Source organism: Buteo buteo, chromosome 10, assembly GCF_964188355.1.
Source record: "Buteo buteo chromosome 10, bButBut1.hap1.1, whole genome shotgun sequence".
Classification (NCBI taxonomy): domain Eukaryota; kingdom Metazoa; phylum Chordata; class Aves; order Accipitriformes; family Accipitridae; genus Buteo; species Buteo buteo.
The window spans coordinates 11,295,491-11,322,105 of record NC_134180.1 but is presented as its reverse complement, the minus strand read 5'-3'; the positions used below and the strand labels follow the sequence as shown (position 1 = coordinate 11,322,105).

Below are 26,615 nucleotides of genomic sequence, written 5' to 3'. Positions count from 1 at the left end.
AAGGTGAGGGGGACATCTGAAAACCGTTCCATGGTCCAGCAGGCCACCTAAATTTGTTTTGTTCACTTTCGTGCCATCAGGAGTCATGGCTTTCCAGGGTGACAGATGTTTTGCTGTTCAGAACGGAAGAAGGAAAGCATACTTGGAAGGTCTTTTGGCTTAAGCTTCTTGAATCTGGCTCTTGCCTCCTGGATGAATAACAGCTCCTTTCTGTCCTTGATTCTGAAAATAGTACAGAGAGCAGTAGATGAAGGTGGCAGGGAGTCACACTGTTTGACAGTGCTGTCTTCTGCCATCTTTGCCACGATTTGTCTAAAATAACTCAGCTCTCTGAGTAAGAGGAAGTGGAAATTTTTCCCAAGCTGAACTGGACACATTTGAATCCCAGATGCAGGTTGGCTGGAGGATTGACTAACCTTCTATAAGGTGACATGTTAAAATGTTCTATAAAAAGTTTTCTACCTCCAGTGGTCTGTATGTCACGCAGTAGCGGAGTGTCTAGAGTTACTATTGTCAGCACAGTAATCTTCATTGTTCTTTAGAAGAGAAAGTCTAAACTCTCTCTTCCTTTGAAGGATACAAACCCAGTAATTTGTAACTGATTTTTCTGAGGGATGCCTTGAGTTTGAATATGGAGGAAGATTGTGATGATGGTGCCTGGCAGGTTTGCAGTACCTCTTGTTCTCATAGTAAGAGGATATCCTTTTATAAGACACTTCTGTGATGCAAAAGAGGCCATAGAGGAAGAATAAATGTATCCCAGGATCAGCACTTACAACCATAATTAAAAGGAACAAAACCACAGGCTTTCACATTTTGTGAAGAAAGAAATGTATGTAAAATTATAGATGCAGAAATGCCTAGAAACGAGCTCAGTGCCCCATATTTATGTTGGCCAAGAAGTGTTCCTTGATACTGTTTTCGGCATCACCAAAACTGTTCAGGCTTAAGATGGAGAAATCTCCCTGGAGGTGAAAATTAATCTATGCTTCTCTTGGACATCTTTCAAGCATTCAGGTCTGAGGAAACAGGTATCATCTCAGCAGTACATGGCATAGTGGTAATTCAGAGGAAATCTATTTCTTCACGTACAAAAGATGCTGCAAGCCTTGCTAGCCTACGTCTTTGTGTTGTCTGTGAGAACTCTTTTTTAAACTGCATGTCCCTGAAGAATATTGTGTCTTTTTTTTTTTTTTTAAAGTCCATTTCTGTGACCAAAGAAACTCTGTCTTTTCTCCCCTTGGAACAGTGGGAGAAGAAGCTCTGTTGTCTACTGGGACTTCACTGCCCACAAAGAGAATTATCTTTTATTTCTATGCCTAGAAATCTTAGAATACATGCGTTTGGAAGAGATTGCATTTGGGCAAAAAATTTCAAGCTTCCTTGTGTCATATTTGATCAGCCTTTCTGATACATGTCTTTCTCAGAAATGCTGTGGTTATTTTCTTTCTACAGATGTTACAGAATTTAAAGGTTAAGTTATTGGAAACAAGTCATGACTATGTTACAGAAAGCTCAGGTAATCCAGAGCAAATGGCTACTGCATGCAGTGGCTTGGGGAAAAAAAAAGTGATTCATTCTCAATGTAGTGCAGAGAACAGTTGGGACCTGACATTTGTTTAATTTCATTTGTTTCTTGACAGATGCAATGAGGTGACAAATTCTGAAGCACCATGCTATACTGAGACCTAAAGCTAAACTTTTAAAAATAATGGGGGGAGGGGAGGTTAGACAAAGGCTAACCTCTTTTTTTCCCCCCAGAGCTTTTGCAAATAAACAAAGAAAACACACTGGGGACAGTGTCTTTATGCATTTTTCCTGGTGTTTGATATCTCAGGCACCTGCAGTTGAACTTCTCTGCTTAGAAAATTAGCGAACAAACAAAACTAAGTATAGAAAGATGGCCGTATGCATTTCATAAATGCAGAGCTCTGCAGTGACAGTAGCTTTTAGTACTGAAGTCCCTATTAATAACTATCCATTACAAAGCCCAGGCATTATTTTTGCCATTATTGATACTGTTCGAAGTTAAATTCAGTGAGTGGTTACTTGACTATTATCTAAGCAGTATGTAGCTACTGGAGTGGAAGTTTAGCTGGGTGCTTCATAAGGGCAATATTCACATTTTTAGGTTCCCCTTATTGCTTTGCTTCAGGATTCTCTGGTTTCCTGCATTATTTTTACCATATTATAGCCTTGTTTCTCTTGTGGAGAGTAAGTAGTGTAGTAAACATAGGGTTAAACTGCAATTTAATTTGTTTGTGTTTGGGCATAAATAAATTACATCAGGCTGGTAAACAGAGGTGAAGAGCTGTATGCCAGAGGCTTTGGAGAATTGAGTTAAAGTGCTATATAGAAATGTCCAAGTATATTTATCTCCATTTGTAGAGGTGTTTCATTTTATTTAAGAATGGCAATGTGCCAGTTTACTCGTTCACAAATTTTTAAATAGTGTTCTGGTGTTTGGCTGTTTCATATTGCTTAAGTCTGAAATAATTCCTCTGTAAATGATTATTTTCCATGCAATACTGTGAACACCTGGGCAGAGAGGTGTCAACCCGTTGCCACATCAGCCAGCCTCTGTCTGCAGAAGTTCATTGCTGTTATACTCATTGCTGTTCCAAATGTGCACCCACAGCCCTACAGGTGTACTGATGAGCTGTGGAAGCCAGGGTGGGGAGGAGATGACAGGTTCCTTCTCCTCGTTGCTCTCGCTTCCCCACATTCCTTATCTCCGCAACAAAAATTTGAAGGGATAAGAAAAAGTTAAAAAGCACTATTGTGGGGCTGTTCGCTCGGAAGCCTTGACCATGTATCTCATTTTTCTATTCAAATGTTCAAGCAGCAGATGAAGACTGAGTCCTCATTATGTTACAGTATCTGTTTATTATTCTTTCAACTTCCTTTGCTTAATGCAATTTCCTTGACAATAATTCTTAACCAAAATTTGATTCTACAAGTGAAGTTAGTCAAAAGCCATGAAAAAACAGAAAATCTGATCTCTGACTATTTCATCATCATAATAAATAATCTCTTAAATCTGGCAGTATAGGCACAAATCCAGTGTGCATGCACAGCTCAGGCCCAAAGACGGCATGTCAGGTTGAGTCACCCAGTTACTGTGACAACGGAACTGCAAAATCTTCAGCTTCAGCAGATGTCCAGCCCAGCTGCATTTGCACATTGCACCAACCTGGAGAGGGTCCTCATCGCTCCTTTCCCAAATGAGAAATACAGGTGTGCTTTCACTAATGTAAATATGCTGTGGCTGACATAGTTTGGAGAGGCTCAGAGGTTAAGGCTTTGACCTCTGAAAAAAATTAAACTATAGCTAAACTTCTTAGCAGAGTCAAGTAATTGTCTGAACAGCTCTTTTTTAATCTCAGAAATCCTTTTGTTAACCCGTAGCTTAGAGCACAAGATCAATGACCTTATCGTACACCCTCCTGAGGAACAATTTCATGGCAGTCTGAGTAAGCCACCTGATTGTGCCACCTGGGATGCTCCATCTTTACACAGTAGGGAATACTGATTACACTTCAGCTGGTCAAGAGCAGTGGAAGAAATTGGAAATGGATCAGGACTTTGATTCCTAACTGCCTAACGAGAATGCTTTGTTCTGCTTGTTCACGTACTCCTGCTCTCCCGAAGGTAGCCTCTTGCAAGCTGCTGTGTTCAATAATGCTTGTGCCTTCTGATAAACTATTTTCCCCACTTTGGGCTCTTTACTTTTCCCACCATCAATGACACACACAAAATTTATTGTCAGGCTGTTAGTTCTGATGACTTTGCAATCTACCTGACCTGTTAGAAATGAGAAAAAAGAATTTCATCACCTTGTCACTGCTGAATTACTTTCAAATATTAAAGAGTCCTGAAAACAGTACGTGTGATTTCTTTCTTCATGAGGTAGAAATGAAAGGGGGCTCTTGTGCTGAAAGGAGCTGTGATCTGGTGCCTGCAGAATCTAGATCCCAGCACACAGTTTTCTTCATTATAGCATCTCGTCCAGACCATCATACTCGCATAGGCCTGTGTAGACACAAATCCCATTGCTTTTAATAGCAGCAGAAAGCTCAGAGGCAAATTTGGCCCTTGTTTCTCTTTTAACCCAAAGTGAAATTTAGGTTTGTGTTGTAATGAACTTCCCCCAAGAGTACTTAATTTGTTTTTTCCTTTTCTAAGCACAACATGAAGCAGGGTGTGCTCCTTTCTGAGGAGGAGCGACATGCGGTAAGAAAGCAGCATCTTGCTTGGGACAGTTTGTGTTTCCAAGCAGGACGTTTTGATGAGGGGTTCCTGCCAAGGCAGTGACTCTCTAGCCCAGGCGAATCTATCTTTGCAACATGTTTTTTCGCTCTGCACTGAGATGCACCAGAGCCACCTTCTCCAGCCTTCATGACAAACCCAAGCACTTCAGGACTTGACAAAAATGCTCCTGGTCAGAGCTGGGGGTGTGAAGGGGAAGAAGGCACTGCCTGGACTTGGTAACCCTTGAAAACCTCCTCCTCTTGTGCTCCAACAGCAGAGGACCTCGTAGCCTGAAGCAAAAGGGTTCATCACAGGCACAGCACTAATTGCCGAGGTGAATTAGGAGGATGGGTGGTTGTGGGCTGTGCCAGAGTCCATCTTGTGTTCCGCTTGCTCTCATCAATCTCTCTCCATCAGGCAGCTTCTCCTCAGGAAGCAGGAAACGAGCAGCACATGTATAGATCCAGCGCTGGGCCAAGAGCTCACATGGGGGCTTGTTGGGAGCCCTGGCTCCCCTGGGAACAGCAAAGAGTCCCTCTTTATTTTCCTTCCATCTTCCTTTATTGTAACATCCACAAAATGTCAGTAACAATAATGTCTTGTAGAAGGACTTTGTCACAAGCAGTGTTTACAGGCTACGTGTTTAAACAAGGAAACTATTTACCTATATGCCTTGCGGATTTTCAACCTTTGGTCCATCATACAGGAATGTTATACAAGATTATATACTGTCACAGGAATCTGGGGGTGGGGGAGAGGTGGAAAAAACTGAGAAATGTTTTCAAATCCCTGATGTAAGGGATTTGACATGTCCTTACTCAGTGATGAGGGCATGTATGGAACAAGCACCTGTCACAAGCACCTGTTACGTGGGTCTGGGTTTCGTAATTGTTTCCTTTTTGTTGCTTTTAAGATATAAAGTGAATTGTAAGTATTAGTAAGAGGATAAAGATGTCTGTGCTCTGGGAGCCTTCTCGGAAAGATCAGTAATGATGGCTCTTAACTTTTTAATGTGCCTTACACTGCACTAATGGACCTAAACCAGCATTTTATTCTGAAGGCACATTTGTTGACATCAGAAGAGGGGACTTGGCTGCTACAGGAGTGTAAAGAACATACAGCAGACTGTAATGTAGGAAGGTATTGAGCTTTTATTTTTGTGACCTTGTCCAAATAGGAAGTAATTACAATATAATTCAATTCTGAAAGTCTGGAAACCATGACAGTTGAGAGAGAGTGACGTTTTAAGAGAAATAAGACTGTGGTTTAGTACATATTCTCTTTCAGACTCCTAAGCATTGCTGATGCTATTTACTCTTCCCGCTTCTCTTTTTCCACTCTTAATACATCATCAGAATGCAAGCTTCAGGCTTGTCTGCACCTTCACTTATTAAACCTCTTCTCCCTGGTAATTTCCAGTACTTAGGATCTCCCCTGGCTTTACTTCTGTGCTCAGTTCATGTCATGGCTGAGGAGCTGCCCCATCTGTCCATCCTGTGAAGGGAAGGAACCACTTCTGTGCTCATCCCTCTGTAACTTGTCTTTCTGACCTATGCTGCTAGCACTGACAGTACCAGGACGAGGGGGCCAGCAGCCTGTCTGTATTATGCTGAGCCTTTAGCCAGACATAGACTAGTAAGCCACCTTCAACAGGCGATGCACACAGATACTAGACCTGTAAGCAATACCACTCCCCCATAAAATGGGGCTAAGCACTGGAAAACGTGCAGTATTGAGTCATAGTTAACCTTTTAAATAAAATCCTGTGTGGTGGAGAGTGGTGTAAGCCAGTTGCTGTATGCTTGGTAACCAGTATGTTTGTATTAATATAGCAGTATTTTTTAATCTCATTGGAGAAGGTGTCCTGGTTTCAGCTGGGATAGAGTTAATTTTCTTTCTAGTAGCTGGTATAGTGTTATGTTTTGGATTTAGGATGAGAAGAGTGTTGATAACACACTGATGTTTTCAGTTGTTGCTAAGCAGTGTTTATACTAAGTCAAAGATTTTTGTAGCTCCTCATGCCCAGCCAGCAAGAAGGCTGGAGGGGCACAAGGAGTTCAGAGGGGACACAGCCAGGGCAGCTGACCCAAAGTGGCCAAAGGGATATTCCATACCATGTGATGTCATGCCCAGTATATAAACTGGGGGGAGTTGGCCAGTGGGGGGATCGCTGCTCGGGAACTAACTGGGCATCAGTTGGCGAGTGGTGAGCAATTGCATTGTGTGCATCACTTGTTTTGTATATTCCAATCCTTTTATTATTATTATCATCATTTTATTACTGTTATTATTATCATTATTATTTTCTTCCTTTCTGTTCTATTAAACTGTTCTTATCTCAACCCACGAGTTTTACTTTTTTTTGGCCCCAATTCTTTTTCCCCATCCCACTGGGTGGGGGGGAAGTGAGTGAGCAGCTGCATGGTACTTAGTTGCTGGCTGAGGTTAAACCACAACAGGAGATTAAATCCTGGGATGCACACCTGCAAGGACTCATTTAGGAAAGTGGAGAATAAAATTCCTTTTGAGTTTTGATACAGTGTGTGGTTCTTGTAACCTAAAGCAAGACTATCTCACTTCAGTCACTCATTTTGCTCAAGTTCAGGGAGCGCTAACAGTTTCACCAGACGCTTGACTCTCCAAATACCCCAGAGATTAAAGTATCACAGCAGCTCTGCGAAGCAGGATTTTATAATCTCTGGTTTGGAGGAGGAGACGCTGAAGCAGACAGTGAAGGTGTATGCTCAGGCACAGCTAACTCTGGCCATGCAAAAAGGAAAAGCGTCAAGGTATTTTAGGTTGATGTACTTCTCCAGCAACAGGATCACATTGTTCCCAATTAACTACTGTAGCCTATAGGTTGTTTTCTTGTGTATTTGTACTAGGAATGTCTCAGGACAGTCAGTTATCTCTTTGTGTTTCTTTCCTCTGAGACTCATCGTTACACCTTTGATAGATTCACTTAATAGGCTCATTAAGGAAACGGAGGGCCTCTCGCCTAAGTGTTTGCTACATCAGTGAGCCTCAGTTGCCTTCTTTTCAACTCCAGACAAATAGGAAAACAAACATTGCCAAAGGTGTCTCTGTGTGCAGCCCCCAAGGACCCAGAAATCATTCTGAAAATCATAAGGACTGAAAACAGCCAACCTGCTCTACAATACGTAATTGACTGCCTACGGAACTACTGGTGATGGCTTGTATACACTCCACCCCAATCACAGGAACAATTAAGTGCTGTGTTGGGGCACTAAGGAGAATGAAACGCAGGTGAGAAGTTTTCCTGCTCCACGCAAATTTGGTTCACACGTAGGCCCCCAGATAGGTCTTACTGTTTCTGAAGTGCCACACAAATAGAAGTGACTCTGTGAATAAGGAGTAAAATACGTTATCACTGCTCTGCATGTGTGTAAAAAGCAGGAGAAAGGGCCACTGTGTTTTTCTTTCCTCCTCCAGTTTAATGCCTGGGCAAGCCACTTAGCATCTCTCCTGACCCAACCACCATCCTACACGACCTTCTGATGGATCGTGTGCCATACGGATCTCTGGTTGTGTCTTGCTGCCACAGACCAGCTTCACGCACATTTAGCAGTGGAAAACAATTAACTGGTACAATCTGGCCCCAGATTAAGTGACCCAGAAAAATCTTCCATTCAAAACTCCCGTTTTAAGTCTTCCATGAAATGTGTACCCATGTTATTCGTGCTGTTCTCATTACTCAGTTCTCTCAAATAGCTGCTGTCTACGTAATGATTCTCTGTGTCCACACAGGGTTGTTCCAGAAGGCTAGAGAAGCAATATGATTTAGACGAATTATCTGGCCAGAGGAAGTGGATCTATGCTGTTGACATTCAGTTACTCGAAGGATTCACAGGGACCAAATTCCTTAAGTGAACGCAGAGATGGCATTGAGATAACCTAGACTTGAAATGATGGGGAAATACATTAGATAACTCTGCAACTGAAAATGTGGTGTATAGTCAGCTGGGGCTAATATAGCAAGGATAGTCTGATATGACTGGGTTTGGGCTATTTAAGATCCTTAATAAGTAATTAACCCATGAGGTGACTGTAATGGACCTAATTTTAATCAAGATTGAATTATTAACTTGCCAGGCCCGCTTTGGAATTTATCAGTACCCAGGCAGGACAAAGCCCCTTGGCCACATTAATTAAAGATCCCTCACACTCAGACAACGGTCCTAAAAGATGCCCACCCTATCAGATTCACCACTTAATGCTTTTCTCCTCACTGCCACTCAAAGGCCCCCTCCCCAGTTTTACATTCAATTTGTCTTTTGCTGAAAAGCTGCTAATTTCATGCTACTTCAGCCCTGCAGCAGCCAGCCTGTTGCTAAGCAACCTCCAAAATACTGAAGGGGCCATGGTCTAGCTGCTTTTCTGCAGCCCACCCTTATTTATTTACTTATACATCTTATTTACTTATATAGCTAAACAGATTTCTTCCATAAAGTGGAAGCAGAGGTGTAAGCTTCCAAGTTGCAGCAGAGTGCCTTTACTTGCATAGCTGTCTTCTCTCCAACACCATCCTCTCGCCTATTTTTACTGGTGTTCCTGTTCATCAGCTGAGCAAACTCGTCATGGTACTTGTCAAACTGGAGTGGCATCCAGGAGGGTACTGGAAGTATATTTTGAAGGCGTAGCTGGCCATGGACTGCTGTACCCAGTGTGAGATAGCAGCTGGGAATCTCTTTGGTCCCAACAGTCCTTGATGGAAGAAAAAAGAGTCAGAACAAAGGTGGCTTTAAGCCATTTTTCTGCTTACTTTATTTCTGGCTGCTTTAACTTCAGCTGTGTCCGCGTTCCAGGCTTCCTGTAGCCTAACTAGATCTGCAAAGAGTGAAAAGATACTTATCCTTCACCTGCCCAGCAGTGCCAGGAAAAGCCCTGCCGTAGAGGCAGTTGTACAGGAACAACTGCATTTTTGTAGGGTGGGGTTGGGATCCCAGCCAGGGCACAGATTTGCCTTAAATTGTATCAGCAAGAGGAGCAGGTTGCTGATGGAGTATTTGGTGTATAGATAAACTGGCAGAGCGTTTATAGTGGCTGCACGTGGATAGAGGAGGATAGGAGAAACATAATAAAGCTGTTCTCGACGTGCTCCCAAAACGGGGGAAGGTGGAAGTGGTTTGTGTGCACTGCTACATCATATATTGCCCAGAGAATCTCATTGTCAAGCAAAAAATTGGGACCACTGATTTGAATCACTTTTAACAACCAGGAAAGCATTAAGTGGATATACTGTAACAGAGCCTGGCTGTGTTTGTTGTGGTAGCGTTGGTCACGTCAGCATTGGTGTTAGACTGCGATGATAACTGATGAAAGAACTGTCACACTCTTCAGTAAAGGCTTCAGAAACAATTCAGATGGTCTCACAAGCTCCCATATTTTGTACCTTTTCTCCAGCACAATACAGTGGCGTGAGAAGGAGGAGGATGATTCCTGTAGAGATTTATTTGGAACAAACAGGTACCAAACTGCCTTCTTCCTCTTTTTCCCTTCATATTTTTTTCCTTTTTGTTTCAGCAAGCAGAGACAATGTTCATGAGCTGAGTGTCCAGACTATACTTCTTCCACAGCTGTTGCCTTTTGGTCCTCTCCTTACTGCCTTTGGCTGCTGCTGACTGACAGCTTCTTTTTGTCTGTCTACTGTGGTTTTCATTGTAGACTTGTTTTTGGTAGAAAAATCATTTTTCTGCTTTGATGATCCAGCCATTACCTGACCCTTTCTGGAGAAGAGCAGAGAGAAGCACATGAATGCTTGGTTTTGTATGTGCAGTCCTGTAGAGCAGGGGTTGTGCACAAGGCCAAATGTAATTTTTTTACATCAAAGTGAGATGAGGAAGGTGATGTTTTCAGTCCAGATTGAATTTTCCCCTTACTTGCTTTAAGCATTCCATTACCCATCTGGAAAACTAAAATATTTCTGAGAGAGGTTTGGCATACTCATTCTGTATTCTGATTTTTTTTCAAAATGAACTCTTGTGTTTTTTGTCATTTATGACACATCTGTCATGGGGATGTCCACTTGTTATGTACATCCAGAGGAGAGCTGATTGTCAACCTTTGGTGACCTGCAGGTCTGTGTATTTGTTTAATATGGTTGAGATTTCACAAGCCAAGCTGTGCAATTTGTGTTAGCATGTATGTTTTGGTGCAGTTCTTCACACAGAGCTCAGAGACATGGTAGGTGCTCAGGCAAGTATTTACATTAGCTCAGGTATTCCCTCAGCTGAGTTGTGAACAAAACACAGGAGACTCAGAACCAGCTCAAATGCCCAGGAACAACTTTTACTGCCCTAAGACGTTGTTTCAGGTGCCTTTAAAATAACAGATTTTAATTTCATTAATTGAAGATAGGAAGAAAAGGATCTTTCCTATGGGAAGATGCCAGGTGTTTTAGGGAGCAGATGATGATGATTAACTCCTTGAAGTACACCCAGAAGCAGGCAAGCGGCTAGCGTGGGTGGGGATCTCTGTGTTTCTTGTGGCTCCTTCCCATGTGATGTATGCAGCTTTCACTCTTGAACTTTCAGAGGTCTGGCAAAATGTAGGGTGGTCTGCAATACTGACAAAGGATAAAGTGTACCTGAGCTTATAAAGGCGTTACAGGAGACATAGCTGCCCCACGGCTATGTCTGCTCGCTGGTTTGTGCTGCTGCTTCTTGCAGTATCTTCAGTGGTGTTGCACCCAGCCAGCTGTCTATGTACCTTGAAATCCTGTAACTCTGAAAGATCTAAGAGTACAAGAATGCAAACAGTACTGATAAAGGGAGCACAGGCTCTACGTTCCTAAGAGAAAAATTAAAAAAATAAATGAGAATAATTGTATTGCCCAGCAAAAAAACCTGAATGTTTTGCAGTGTACTACTGATAACAGATGGCCGAAAACACTGAGACACCAAGTTAGGGCATTCCATCTTTAGCTCACAGTGAGCTTTTTCTCTTGCTGCTGTTATGCTCCATTATGAGAGATAAGAAAAATCTGACTCAGATGTTTCTGGTCTTTCTCAATTTCATAGTCCTAAGTAACCTTAAGGAAAGTATCCTCTTGTTTTTATTTTTTACCCAAGGTGGTTCGATAGAGATAGGGTCTGTCTCAGTAATGTCAATACTGTGCAACATCAGGGATACGCTGTATCACAAGAATCAGCAGTGTGACTCATGCATTTCACTCTCCTTTAAACTGGGGGGAGCCCAGTTAATGTACTGCTAAATCAAGTGCCAGTCCCAGGAGTGTTGCTAAGTCCATGTTTAGGTCTCCAGGTTATTGTAAAGTTCTGCAGTGAGGTGTATCTATAGAAGAAAAATATTGTGTGGCATTCCAGGAAAACCATCATATGGCTGAGAAAGGTGATCAAATTCTTCACCACTTTTAAAGAGCAATTAGAAACTGAGTTATTCTCCCACAAATGCAGTAGAGGACATCTATAACCTTTCAAACCATTACATAGGTCACCTGTTTTTACATTACATGTAATATCCACATATAGAGAGCAATATAGCTTTTCTTTTTCATGTTAGTTATTAGTTTATTTTGAGTTGGTTTATTTTTCTTCATTTTCAGATCAGCATCTTATTTACACCATTAGATTAAATGGTGCAGTTCACTATTGTTGTAGGCAAAAGAACGAACCCTTAGGGCTTATTCTTGCAGTCTCCAAATGAGTGAACAAATGCAGATGCTGATTTCCCCCTATTAATTTGAACTGTAAACACAGAGCTGAAATTTGATAGATGGTATCCTTTCTGAATACCAATGGCTGGTAGGCTGAAAATCCTGCCTTATCATTCATAACCAACATCAAAACTAAGAGAAGCAAAAGAATGGCATCTGCTACTTTTCATGGTTATAAACCCAACTTTCCTGGTTTTTAGCATTTTTTTTCCTGTTTTGTTTAGGGGATGACTTTCCAAACAGTGAAAATAATGATGTTGATCATATAGAAACTGTGATTTGGAAATACATTGAGGAATTTTATGGTGGTAGAAACTTCTTTTAAAAAACTTTTTTTTTTTGCCAATCATCCTAAATGTTATTGCATCCTCTGTTTGTTTGCTGTTTTGGATTTTTTTTCTTCAAATCAAGCAAAAATTAGCTCTCATTCATTCCAGGCACGTCCCTTGCATTCCTCACAGAAGGATTTTTGCGTAAACACTGCCACAACTAAAAGACATGCTAAAAAAATCAAGAATAGATTAGAAGTTATGGCTCATTTTTCTCTCTAAATATAGCCCTTGATTTGAATGTTGAGGGGAGTCAACAGGAGTGCTGGGAGTGAGTGAGCTTCCAAGGGAGCACAGCCCTTGCATGCATGGCAGAAATACTGACCTCAGCTTGAGCAGTACATTGTGCCCAGCCTGAGCACATGGATACGAGGAGAAAATGTTCTCTTGCCCTGTGGACATCTGTGCTAAGCTGGACCAATTCCTGATACTTTTTTTTTTCTTTTTCTTAGGGAATGTCTCATTTCTTTTCGTCGCATAGATGTAATACTAGTAGTAATACAAGACCTATAGTCCAGATTTTAAAGAAAAGACAAACTTGGAATAAGACAAATGGGGAGGATAGATGAGTATATGGAAATATCTCTGGTTTCTGAAGAAATACCTCATTATCACGTAGCGAGCTCTTTGGTAACTTGTGGAAGAACCTGCCTTCTCTCCCCCTCTGTACATGCCATTTGAGCGCTTTAAAATAAGCTTATTAACAGTCAAATCAAGACAGGTTAATCTTTAAATCATATGTAAATACCAAAGCTTTTCTCATTGTGGTATATTGAAGCATTAAACGTAGATGCAGATTTTCACAGTAGGAGACTAGATCAGCACAGTTAAGCACTGAAATAGTTTGTCTCCCAAATCATCCTCTGAGAACAGAATTTCTCTTTCACTGTGCTGGATGATGATGAATAGGGATTTAGCAGCAAAGGATTATGTGAAGCTTAGATTAGTGGATGCTGCTGGTAGTCTTATACGGCTGATCAGCTTGCACGGTCCTGAGCTTCTTTCCTCCTCGGGAGCTGACCTGTACAAATTCTAGGGGAATTTGTCCAGGGGAGTACCAAGACTTAGCTGCCTTTTGATTTTCCCAGCAAATGGATCTCATGTCAAATGCTTTCTGTATCAGATTGCTGTTAATCGTCTTTGGTATAAATGTATAGTAGCAAGTACCGTTTTCTTGACTTTTTTGGCTGCATTCAGTCCTTTGACCTCCAAGTTAATGCTTTCATTTTTAACTCCAGCATTGTGGGACACACTGCTCTACTGGAAAGTATCCGTAGTTTGTACTTTTAATGTATAATGCATGAAATAATCTTATTGCAGAGTCTTCAAGCATGCCTCAGTCTAGACTGTGTCTCACAGTCAAACTGTCTGACTTTTATACCTCAGCAGCTGAGATACTTGGACTGGTCTGTCTGGTTTAGTCCAATTTAGCTGACACCATGTGCCATTTCCTGCTCACCCGCACCATTTCAGTCTTAATTACGCTTGATCGCATCTTCCAAGCAATCATACTGCAGATTTATTTTTTGTTTGGGGAATACACCATTACTATTGTGCTATTTACACATAGAAATGTCTCACGTTTTCCATGAGGCTTCTGTCAGGGGGTCCACGTGGAAGACATGGCCACAGACCTTTCCAGGGCTTTGCCGTGGTGCTCCAGGGGTACCAGCACAGCAGCCCCTGCCTAATCTTTGCACAACACGGTATATGACAGTGGGTTTGTGCCTGGCCAGCTCCAGTGGTTTTGATGGACAGAGGATGTGCTATGATCCTGTCTTTTTCTTTCTTTTCTTTAACCACAGGAATTTCTTATAGCACCTGGCTCTCCAGCCTTTTGGTCTTTCTCCTTTTTTTTTTGTGTTCCAGGCTAAGAGTTAGGTGCAAAGTGACCGTCAGTAAAGATACTAAAATCTGATGTGATACAGGGCGCTTCAGACGGGTCAGCCAGGTAAACAGGTCATGGTGCTCTCCTTGTGCAGCATGGCTAGTTCATAAGGCATTTAATAGCACTCTGGAGAAAACTTGACAGACAACATTATAATATGACATTATAATATAACAACAGTAATAATACCACTTACAGTTTTGCCTTTTCCATTAATTTTATCTTTATTAATCTTCCTCTGGGAGGTAGGTAAGAACTGTTAACCCCTCTTTGGGGAGGGAAAGAAAAATACAGAGAGACGTATCTACCTTGAGCAAGAAAGTCAGGTGTGGGTTTAGAATGAGAAGCCCTGAGTCCTGGGCCCCAGTGTGAGGGTCTTCACGTGACTGATGTCACTATTTAATGTGCTACTTGATGTTAATTAGTATCTTTTATTTGCTGATCATATGCTGTAAATGAAAAGGCGGTAGACCATGGCTGAAGGTAGCAATACAGATACATACTTGCTGCATGATTATTGATTGTATGAAGCCTGAACTAGCTCTGTTACTCTGATGAAGCTTCGGCTTGATAAATTTGGCTCTGCTTGCATTAGCTTGCTGGCTATTTGGGTTAAATCCCTGAATCAAGCTATACTAAAACCAGGCCAGAAACCCATATAAATAATTGTAAGTGCAAAGCATTCCTATGCAACTGCTATGCTAATTTTCTTGAAAAATATGCTCGATGTCATGGTTTTTTCCTTTAAATACCAGTTGAACTTATAAATGCAACAAGTTTAAAATACATTTCACAGGTAGTGTTGGGTTAGGATCAGTTTATTATGGAACTTAGCTCTCAATGGCATTTGCGTGGTCTAAATGCCATACAAACATTATTCAGTTGTTGGATTGATAGTTCCAAGGAATATATATCAGAGACATTTACAGTGGCAAACAGATTGTTAATGTTTGTCCCTCCAGCAGCCGGAGGGACCCATTTGTATTGGTTTGACTCGGAGGGCACAGATTCAGGAAACACTGACCATGGCCCTGGGGCAGGTGTAGGAAGGTCTGTGGTCGGTGGCCCTGCCTCCCTCAATTGTGGTGTTGGGTTGTTTATGGGCATCTGCTGTCACTGAACTGGGAGGAGATAAAAAATGGGTCCCCAAAGAGAAGGTGTGAAACATGAAACAGGTGGCAGAAGTGTACTACTTTTCAGGAAACTATACTCTAAGTCAGTTTAGGAATTTCTGCTTTTTCCTTCTGAATGGTTTCTGTAGGGCTGTCTGCGGTGCAAACTACCATGGCCCCACTCAGGGTGCATTAGGCTGGAGTAGCTGTTTGCGTGTTGTGGAGCTCACCAGTACTATCACCCCTTGCCTTTGCAAACAGGAAAAAAATTCCCCTATTTTGTTTAAAATAAAAGGATGGGGAAGGAGGAAATACGCTCAGCTCTGTTTTAAACCTCCGTCGGTTTTTCAACAGCCAAAGGCTAGGATTTCCAAGATCTCACAGTAAGATTCAATATTCCTTTTACTTGGTAGCAATACTGACTCAAGGATGTCTGGCTCTTTCCTTGTTCCTCTGCCCCACTGTCTCCATCACCCATCACACCGCAGCTCTTTGTGGGGCCATGCAGTAAACTGCACTGGTAGTTCAGACTGCTCGGAGCCCTGTGCTGCCTTCACCACTGGAAAAACACAAACAAGCAAAAAGTCATCCCAACTCTGATGAAGATTCTCTGCAGACAAGAAGGAAGTTCATGAAGCGAGATATTTCTGCCAGACAGTTGACATCTGAAGGAAACTTAGCTGAAGAGAGGAAATAACGTCTAGTGCCCTTAGAAAGTAATGGTGGCAGTATGGAAAAGAAATACGACAACATAAAGTAAAAATGTGAATTTAATTAATTAAAAATAAAAAGAGAGTCATGAGTTAATTTAAAAGGCTGCAACATAATCTGGAAGGGACTGAGCTGAATAATAATGCATACGTACCTGGCATCCTCACTACGCTGCTGTTGAATCTTTTTCAGGTTCATAGGATTTTTAGAAATCAAAAGGGGTGGATTTGTTTTAGGCAGCTTCATGCCCTTGTTTAGCTGTAGTTTCAAGTTAATGTAAGACCTGAAATGAAGTGCAAACTTGACCCAAACCCTTTAAAATTGCAAGCATTAATAACTATCTCTTTGAGAAACAGAAGAAATACACAGAACAGAATTAATTGAGAATATGCTTTTAAAAATACAGGGAGTGACCTTCAACAGGTTGGGGAGCTATTGGCTGGCCTGCTCTTCCACCCTTTGTAGTTTTAGAGGTGAGGCTAATAAATAATTTTACTTCTTTTTCATGAGCTTTAAAGATCACCTAGGAACTTTGTGGAAGAAAATCCTCATGCAGCAGTTGTTGCATGAGAGCCCGACTAGCTTTTTGTGTGGTACACAGCTGATTTAGGGAGGCTGGGAGAGGGGAATTTGGGTATTTTCTGCTACGTTCACTTTAATCCATAACAAAGCACTGAATGCATTTGTAAAGGTTCCTCCTGCTTTTGCAGTGACTTTGCTATTTGTGCTTTCCCATAAGACCGAAGGAGACCAGGACGATAGTACTGCCCTCCTCTAATATTTGTGCTTATAGTAAATTATTCAAGAGGCAGAGCTGGCAACATAAAATGAAGACTTAGAAGTCTTCAGCTTTTCCCTAGGGTGGGCTACACGTTTACATTGAGGAGGAGCACACGCCAGCATCACCTGTTTGTTGGGAATGCCTTGGCAATTCCAGCCACGCTGCCACCGCTGGGAGAGAAAAATTCGCTCTCTCCAGCAGGATAGCTTTGCTGGCTTTAATCTGTGAGAATGAGTTTAAAATCTTGCCTGCTTTCAAATCAGGAGTATGTGGCGTAGCCGCAAATTGGGAGGATATACCCGTGTAAGTACATATGCTAAAGCACATCAAGCCCAGATTTTTCCACACATTTGGAGGATTATTTTAGGAGAAACACAGGTGCATACACCCACTTCTTTGGGAAAAAAAAACAGGCCATGTTATTTGACATTTTAAATAATAAAAATAAAACTTGGAGAAGCAATTGCTGAACTATAGATCAGCCTGAGCCTGACAACTGCTTTTCTCGAATGGTATGGGGCATTCCTGCGAGCAATAGCTTAGCATTCAGTGATCACTTTGAATCCAAAAGCATGTCTAAGGATATTTACCTTCTGATGTCTAAAACTGGAACAGAGTTACAAATAGAATTGCAGTCTTCTCAAAGGCTACACCAGCACAGCGGTAAATGCTTTGCTCCTTATTTCACTGGGATATCCACACGTGTGAGGGATGGGCAGCCGCTCCCCGCCTTTCGCTCCAGCACACGCATTTGGCGTGGCTGAGGGTTCCAGAGGGCAGCAGCGATATCCACAGGGGCTTTAGGTGGCACTGCAGATGACTTAGTGTGTGCATGGAAGATCTGGGCTATCTGCTGTTCTCTGATGGTCCGCAAGCCCTTTGTGGGTGAGGACAGAATGTAACTGTACTTCGGGATTCACAGCATTTGACTTGTAACCAGGTGCTTTTCACTTGCTGGTTGTGTTCGAAACAGTTCTTACAGGTCATTAACTGGGTAAGGGAATTACAAAAAGAGCCCGATAGTAACATTATTCATTCCCATTTAGGGGGAAAAAAACCTATAAACTTAACTTGAAGGCTGCCAAATGCCATTCCAAGTGCTCTGAAAGGAGTTTTATGTTTCCTTATCTGAAAGACTGCTGTGATCTTCCCAGATTCATTAATACGTGAAAAGCAAATAGCAGAAAACGCCTTTGTGTTTCAGAAATGTGGTGGCAGGAAGGGAGTGCTTAGCAAGAAGCTTCACATACCTCACATACGTAAGCTTTCCCCGTCTATCAGAAGATCCTATCCCCATCAGATAGTGGCAAGACATTCCTGGGGGTGGAGTGAGAGTGAATTTATCTTGGGAGTGAGCAGGATTTTGCTTTGCGAAGCTAGCTGGTTTGCTCAATTCAGGAATTTTCCATTCACCTCTATGATCCACCAGCATATAAATCCCAACAACTGTAATTAGGGCTACTTACCTTAATTAGTTAACAGTTTTCTGCAGCTCATCTGTCCTTCTGCTGGCTCTCCTCTGTCATCCTGACTGCTTGGTTGGACTGCTTCTACAAAAATTCCTGCTTTGGAGGTATGCTTGCAAAACTATGCTGTGAAGGGGACTGCATTCCTCTTCCTGGAGGAAGGCTGCTGCAAGGTAGACGTGGTGTTAGACAGAGAAGCGCTATTTGCTTTAAAGAAACATGAAGCTGCACTACGTGTTTTTTGTTGTCTTTTGATAGATTATTCATCACTTCAGCACTTGGAAACCCTGGCTGAGGGGAAGGCTCTGTATTGAAATGCTGGGAGGAGTGTGTAGTGCGGCCTGAGGAGGTGGTGAAGGGCATCTCTCCGCTTGCCTTTTCCTTTCCAGTTCCTCTGGTGTGAGCATGCTACCGCTATGTCTGGGTGGACATATTTGCTTCAGTCAATTTAATTCTAAAGATTTAGTTTAACTGGCTTGCTACTTACAATTTTGTGTGCTGATTAGAGTATTGCACAGACTGTTAACATGGATATAAAATGCAGGTTAGTAGGGATTTGTGGGCAGCTCAGCTCCATTAGCTTGAAACAACAGCTGAAAAACATCCTTTTTAAAGTAAAGATACGCAGTAGCCAACATAAAAAATCAGTTGTTCTTGCAATTGCTAGTTAGAACATGCCAATATTACAAGCCCTCTGTTAAGAATAGATATGAGAAGAATTATTCGGCCAATAATACAATAGTAACATGTAGATTTAGTGCTGTTAAATCATTCTAACCTTTCTGTTTAAGATGAAAAAAAAAAGGGGGGAATACAGGTTCTGGTCCATAATTCCTTATAAATAGAAATGTCTGTTGGCTAAATCAGGGGAGGGATTCGAGTAGCTGCAGCTGTGGAGTATGTCTGATAATTTGCATTCTCCACCTCCTGCCCTTATTGCAGAATTAAATTGGTCTCTCATTAACACGAGAATGTTTGTTGTTATACCGCCTGCTCTCTCCCCTGCGCCTCTGTGACTATTCCAATACAATGTCAGTCCCTGCTGGGAGCCTCCAGAGCGGATGCCAGCAGGGCGGGAGGGGTTGTGGGAAGGGACTTTCTTTACCTCATACAACAGGTGCCTTTGTCAGCACACCTCGGAGGCAGCCAAGGAGGAGCCACTCTTAGCCTTATGCTTTCAACTTTAGCTACAAGAAAAAAACAAACAACAAACCCACCCCACAAGGCAATGAAAGCGAAGAGGAAGCGGTCATTTAAAGCACTTTGGAAAACTGAGCAGGATTTAGCGTAGCAGGTACGATTTTTGTATGGGTGACACAGCGATTTCGTGAGCTGGATATCGCTTCAGGATTGGAATCTAAAGTATCTCTGCCATGGGAATTAATTGGAAAAAATTTGCAAGCCTTTGAAGAAAAATTTAAAAAATGCGCTATAGGTGCATGTCAAGGAAAAAATACCTTTCTTCCTCCTGCAAGGGTTAAGCCTGATCAGAATCTGCTTTAGTCTCAAGGATTTAACCTCAAGTGCTGCATTTTTTGTTTGCCATAAGCCTATTAGAACTCTCTCTGTTTCCTAGCAATAACACGTAATTTCACCCCCTATTTAAGTGACGGAGATGTTGGGTTTTTAATCCTGTACGCTACAGCTGTTGCTCAAGTTTCCTATTCAAATGCAAATAGCACCTAGTGCTGTTTAGATACCCATGTAATCTTTGATAAAGATACTCCAGGAGTGCAGGAAAAAGAGAAAAGCAAGGTGGGTCTGACCCTGTTTATTCTGGAGAGCGAGAGCACAACCGTATGCTACTGGCAACCTGAACTGGAAGTTGCTACTGGATTTGCTGCGTCCAGCACATACTCTTTTTGGAGACAAATGCACAGCTGAAATGTTTTATGTTTCTTGAGCAGGTATGATGTTTCACCAGCAAGAACACAAGGCTACCAGAGAAGATAAAAATGTAGTGGATGAGTCTAAGCAGAAGTGCTGATTTGGTTAGGAGTTTCACCTTGCCTGAGTCTCCTGAAAGGAGTTTCTTTTGGGGATATTTTGTTTGTTTCTTCAAATCACTTATTATTTTCCAGATCTTCATTTGTAGTTTTGGGAATATTGATTTTTAATGATTTTTCCGAATTTTTTCTTGCGCTGTTTTTTCTCTGTGTCAAATAGATGTGATGATAAATGAATTGGAAAACCAGGAGCAATTTGGAAGGCAGCTACGCTGTTTAGGACTCATAGACAAGAGAGATACCATATCACTTCTTGATTAAAAGCAAACCAGTCCCAGATTCAGGTTAAAAACCTTCTACTGTGGAAAGTTTCAATTGCATAAATTGGTTTTATTTCACTTGTGGAGGTGTGAGTTTCTTCAAGGAGGAGCTTACAGCCTTCATTGCATCTGGCATGGCTGTTTTACCCTGTATTACAAATGGAAACTGAAGGACTCATTTTGGAGGGTTGTGACTTGATGTCATCATCTTCCAGCTAAAATCACAGTATCGACATGGCACAAAATGCAATTCAGATCTGTGTAAAAGCAAAAGTGAGTGGTTTTAAAGATTTTAAAGGAGAGATTTAGAAACTTGTGGAAAATTCCAAGGGATGTCTGAAAGAAATCACCATTACACTGGTCTCTCTGAATTTACAAATAAGCCAGAAGCAGCAATTCATTGGAAAGTGAGACTGTGCTAACAAGTATATCAGCTTTTGTGGGAGAAAACTGGATATAAAGAATAAACAATTGCTACAAGGTTCAAGAAGAACAGAAGTGATTTCAGTTGTGCTGTCAAGCGCTGACAGATCTTTTCTTGCTTAATACTAATCTGGTTTGGCTACTGCTTCTTCATCTTCAGCCTAATACTGGAATTAAAACAGGTTCCCTGGCTCTCACCAAACTTCAGCAAATGCCTTTTGCAAGTTGGGTGTTGGGAGTGTGAGCAGGTGTTTCATATGCGCTTCCCGTGATAATAAAAGGCACCCTCGAGAGGAAAACCCACACGGGAGCTGATTTGCTGGGTCATATTTTCTCTCGTGACACTCCTTCCTCATTAGCTTCTTCAGGTGGGTGTGAACAACTGACACGGAACTGAGCCAAGGTTCAGCCTTGGATTGTCTACCTTCTCTGGCCGCTAACGGCAGCTTGCCGTCAAAATGATGGAAGAAATCTCCATAATGGTGGCTTACGATGCCCATGTGTTTAGCCAGCTGTACGATGAAGACTTTCTGGCCAATCTGGTAGCAGTCAGCAAACCTAAATCTGTGGTAGGTGTTCCTCTTGCTCCTTTGCCAATAATGCTTAAGGTTATATTCTGTCCAGTAGTTAAGTCCTTCTGCTGAAAGCTGTTTATTATTTAGTTTCTCTTTTTATTACTTTTTCAGAAACTTGCTGTCATGCATCAACAATATTAAAATAATTTATTTCAGAAGAGATCAGATTATTAAAACAATATCTTTGTGGGCTACTAAGTTTAGAAGAAGGTGATTTGCTCAGTAGGATAACAGTTAAAATAATATTTTTGAAATAATATTGAAATAATTGAAATAATAGTTAAGCCAGCAAATGACTGAACTTACCTACCCAGGGAGTTATCACTAAATGATGTAAACACTTTCTGTGTTTTACCATGTCAGTTAAAACTTTAGGCCAGGTGCTCAGTGTACAGCAAGGCTCTGGAGGTATAGGTCACCATCATCACTAAATCTATGAGGATCTGTCCCTTCTGTGGGAATGGTGATGTTACACTTTTATGTGTTCTTCTGAAATCAGCATAAATAGCTGTAAAAACTTTTTAGTTAAATGACCACTTCCTTTTTTTCATAACTAGCATATATCTTTATGTAAATGACATGTAGAGTGTGGTCATCTTCCTACCTTATGGACATCCCAGGACTTGTGGGGAGCTGCATTCAAGTCAGTAGTTTAGACTCTGAAGTTTGGTGCCAAAGTTCATCTTTGGTCTCAAATTCTACAGATGAGCCCATGTGTGAACCAGTCTGCCTAGAAGCAGTCAAAAGAAGTCTTTGTAAATAAAAATGCATGAGTAGGTGTTGAGCTTAACTTGAAAGCAGATACAGTTAAAATTTCAGTCTAAATACAAACCAGGCTAATTATGTAGCAACCCAATTAAGCATTTGTGTTTGCAGATTTTGGTCTGTGTGTGTGCTTGTGTGCAGGTAGTTCACTAAGCTGTGACAAAGGGAGGTGTTCTCAGAAGAGGAAAAATTTGCTTTACTGCTATCTTGTGTAAAACCTCTCTACGTGCATTTCCTTCTTGGGTTTTTCTGCCTGTCCATGCTCAGGAAATCTCGGGTGCATGAACTCATCTCCTGCATCTCCCATAGACCTCTGGATCTAAACCAGAATTCTGCCTAATCCCTTTTATTATGAAGCCTTTTTCTGTCTCTGGCCTCCTCTAGGCTAGAATTTACAAGGCCCATTAGAATAGTCAGCTAACAAACCTGGAAATCCAGTGTAGACAAAACTGTGTACTTTAATATGACCTGGTTGGAGATTGGGCTCCAAGTCGGCTTTAACTTAACGAGCATATTAGGAGTCACATACTTGTTCCATGCTGGGTATTTTTAAATACGTGGTATACCTCAATTCATTGTCCAGCCACAACCTTTCCTCTTGTTCTGCCTTAGCTGATTGCTGTAGCAGCATTTATTATTTTGACTAGAAGCCCAGAGTAGTAGCTTTCTTTCAGACAGGTACCCGTGTTGCAGTAGGATTAACAGGAGCCAGGTGCCCGCAGAGAAGTTACCTGCTGGTGGGCACCAGGAGAGGCCCTTCTGTTGAGTTTCTCGGAGCAAATGATGACGGTGGGGTTTCCTGCATGCCTCCTGTCCTCAACTGCTTGCGTGTTCTAGAGCCAGTACTGTAGTTGTTTAAATTAAAATCTGTGTGGTAAGAAAACATTTCATGGATGGCTTACCCTATAATTTAAATCTTTGAAAAGTGCTGCTTAAACAGACTCGGTGATGGCCTCTTAAGTTTTGTATAGCTTTAGAGCAAAAGTAATGGACATTGCGTTATGTATCTCTAGATTCCTCCAGATCAGCTGCAGGTGACTGGAGGAGAGAGCACCTGGTGTCAAGAGCACCACATTACAGCTCCAGCTGATTTTTGCCACTCTGAAAATAAAATGAAATAACTTTTTTTTAAAAAATATTTCTCTATGAAGTAACTACTTATCTCCTGGTAAAGAGAGACACTTAGGTGGAACAACCATGGGAGGAAAAGTATTGTTAGTACTATTATTTATAAATCTGAATGATTTATTTTAGTGCAAGTATGTGTTCTTATCAACTCTTTTTCCTGAATCAAAGAATATTAACATGTTCCAGTGCATTATGTACTAGTAAATAAGTTAAGAAGTGTGGGTTTTGCAGGTTTTACATAGGAAATACTTAACTATTCCTTTAAATGGTTTTGAAGTATATTAACTAAGCAAATGATGGTGCAAACAACCTGAGGAGGTTTAAGATGAAGCTCAACAGGATTATGATATGATTAGACAGTGCGTGGGAGCCTGCACTACGAAGGGACAGGATCTGATGACTCAGTTTCTTTCAGTTCTCTGCTGCTGTGTTGAATCGTGGGGACAGGCTGCCAATTGGGACAAGTTGGGGCAAATCCTATGGACTTTGTCCTGGTCATTTTACCGGATTGCACAAAGGTACATACTGTACATAAAGTAACGTTCTGCAGAAAGAATTTGCAGAGGTTTTGTTTATTCTGAGAGTTCATGTTAATAGCACAAGTATTTTTGCAATCTGGGAGTCATCTATTTGTTTGCAAAATCCAAGTTTCGTTTATTTTTAAAGGAGTTTCTAGTATGCTGCTCTGGTTGCAGAGAAAAGTTTTAAAAAATGTTCTTTAAAGGCTTTCATCCTGTTCCGTGGTTTGGATGCTGGGATGGCTTTGTTGTAGTTCCAGAAATCTTGCAACTAGCAGCTCATTATGGTTCATTTGGATTGTGCAATAGGTCAGGGTGCACAGGAATTTCTCTTGCACGGAGGAGAGAGCCACTTGTTACGACGTGAAGTGGCAAAGGGTTAATACCGAGACCAAACCAGGGCCAGATGATAGCTGTTGTGGGTTGCTTATGCTTGAGGCCAGCCCTGATGTGTCCAGTGCCACACAGGTAATGAACTTCGTGAGGAAAATGAGAATTATCTGCTGTTGTCCAGGTCCCATCAATTCTAGTCATATTTTTCAATGGAAAATGTGGATTTTTCAGTGGAAAGCGTAGCAGTGTTTTTGTGGTGTTGCTTTGATGCACATAAATACTAGAAAATTCAACAGGATGTAGATGATCTGAGATAAGGTTTTGTTAAATATGCTCCAAAGCAACACTGTATGATAGCAATCCTCCAACATATATTTTAATAAAATTAGTCATATTGCAGTGTGACCGTGACACACGTTTGTTTTGCTGTGCGGTGTTGCTTTCAAGATTTCAAGTTATTCTGAACCTACTTTGCACAGACATGCAAAGCAGCATATAGAAGTGGACTGCTGTGTAGTTTGTGCAAGAATTGAGTAGCTTTACTCTAGGGAATGTCAGTTCTCAGCTTATCTGCAGAAAACTTGGACTCAAGGGGTTATAAAAATGGTATACGAAGTGGTATAATCCTCTTAATCCAGAGTCAAAGGACATTCTTCTGGAAAGCTTCATTGTATTTTCATTTGCCTGCCTGCCTTGTTGTGTTTAGCTCTCTGTTCAGGAGAATTATCAGCCATTTCATAGAAGAAGATTGTGGTTACATGCCAGCAGACTCTGCCATAATGATTTCTAGGCTCTCGATTTCCCATCCAAGCCAAACTGAGGAGGTTCAGAGCGGATGGGTGAACTGCAAAGTGGGTGAAAAACTGGGTGGCTTGGCAGGAGCACAGGGCAGAGTGGTCAGTGGGTTGAAGTCTAACTGGCAGCTGGCTAAATGTTTTTTGGGGTTGATCATGGGACTGATACTGTTTAGCATCTTCAGGCCTAGACACCAGAAGAGGGTGCAGCCTGTTTTTCAGATGGCAAAAACTGGAGGGTAAGTGGTGGACACATGGAAGGGCAGGTCTGCTGATCAGAGGAACCTTAGCAAGGGTGGGCTGAGAGGAACTTCCTGAGGTTCAGCAAAGGCAAATGCAAAAATCTGGATTTGTCCCTGGGTGGGAATAACACCATTATCTGCACAGGCTGGGGACCAAATGTCTGGATAGCATCAGTGCAAAAAGGGTGTTGGGAGTTGTGGATGGCAACACGAGTGAGCATGTAGTGAGTGAGTGCCCCTGTAGTGACAAAGGCTAGCTGTGCAGGAGGCAGCATTACCAAGAGTACAGCCAGCATGTCAGGTGAAATGGTTATTCCCTTCTACCCAGCAGCTGCGAGGCTGCATCTCACACACCGAATCCAGTTTTGAGCCCCCATGGAGAAAAGGGATATTCACAAGAAAAAGAGAAAGCTCAGGAGGGATCTAATTGCAGTCTCCTGCCACCTAAAAGAAGGTCCTAGAGAGGATGGAGCCAAACTCTTTTCAGAGGCACACAGTGACAAGACAAGAAGGAATGGTCATGATTTGCACCAAAGCAAATTCTGGCTTGGCATAAGGGAAAGCAGTTCTACGCAGGGAGGCCCTGGCACCTCCATCCTTGGAGACTTCCATGAGCAGCGTGCTCTGACTTTGAAGCTATCTCTGCCTGAGGAGGAGGTTGGTCTATATGCCCACTGGAGAGCCCTTCCAATCTAAGTTTTTCTATGAGTCTCTAATTCTGCTTCATGTGGAGCCTTGTGGTGAGGAGGAGCTGGCAGCATTTGAGCTTTTGAAGACCATCTTTCCCTGGGTGGCATTACCACTGGCGTGCTGCTGCTGTTGCTACTGCCAAAGGAGGAATACGGGGTCTGCGCCCTTCCCTTCCCAACAGAAGGAGGGATCCTGCTCTCAGGATGACTCTAGGAGTTGTCTTGCCTCTATCCCTTCCTCCTCTGTGGGGTAGGAGTAGCTAGATTCTGCCCTGATCCTCTCACCTTCTCTTTGGAGCAGCAAAAATTTTCTTATATGCTTGTATAATAAAATAACAAATTTTATTTGTTAAATGAGTGATGCAGAAAAACAAAAGTTGTAATAGTTTTTTTTCTTTCCCTTCCCTTGATTGCTCAAGTCCCTTGTCTTTTGTGATTTCAGGACACAGCCGCTCTTTCTTCAACTCTTTCAATTTTTAAAGATTTTGTGTGTTCCACTCACACTTGTCATCCTTCCAGTTTCATTAGCTTTTCTGCAGTTTCTTTTACTAGTACAAATCTTCAGTCTCTCCAAAAAATCAGATGAGCCACGTTTATGTGAAATAGTAAAAATAACATGAAATACCACCTGAATTTATGAAAATTCTA

The 26,615-nt window shown here is 41.8% G+C and overlaps 1 protein-coding gene across 7 annotated transcripts in view; it reads left to right on the top strand.

The window, feature by feature from the left end:
• The window catches only part of RABGAP1L (RAB GTPase activating protein 1 like), a 262,912-nt gene that overhangs the window by 206,047 nt on the left and 30,250 nt on the right, over nucleotides 1–26,615 (top strand). Inside the window, exon 1 of one of the 7 annotated variants that reach the window (XM_075038620.1) lies at nucleotides 21,268–21,492. The exons of the other annotated variants lie outside the window; for them this stretch is intronic. Coding sequence (XP_074894721.1) covers nucleotides 21,382–21,492 — 111 coding nt within the window. The 5' untranslated portion in view covers nucleotides 21,268–21,381. Of the gene's footprint in view, nucleotides 1–21,267; nucleotides 21,493–26,615 lie in introns of those variants that run through there. 7 annotated transcript variants of the gene reach the window in all.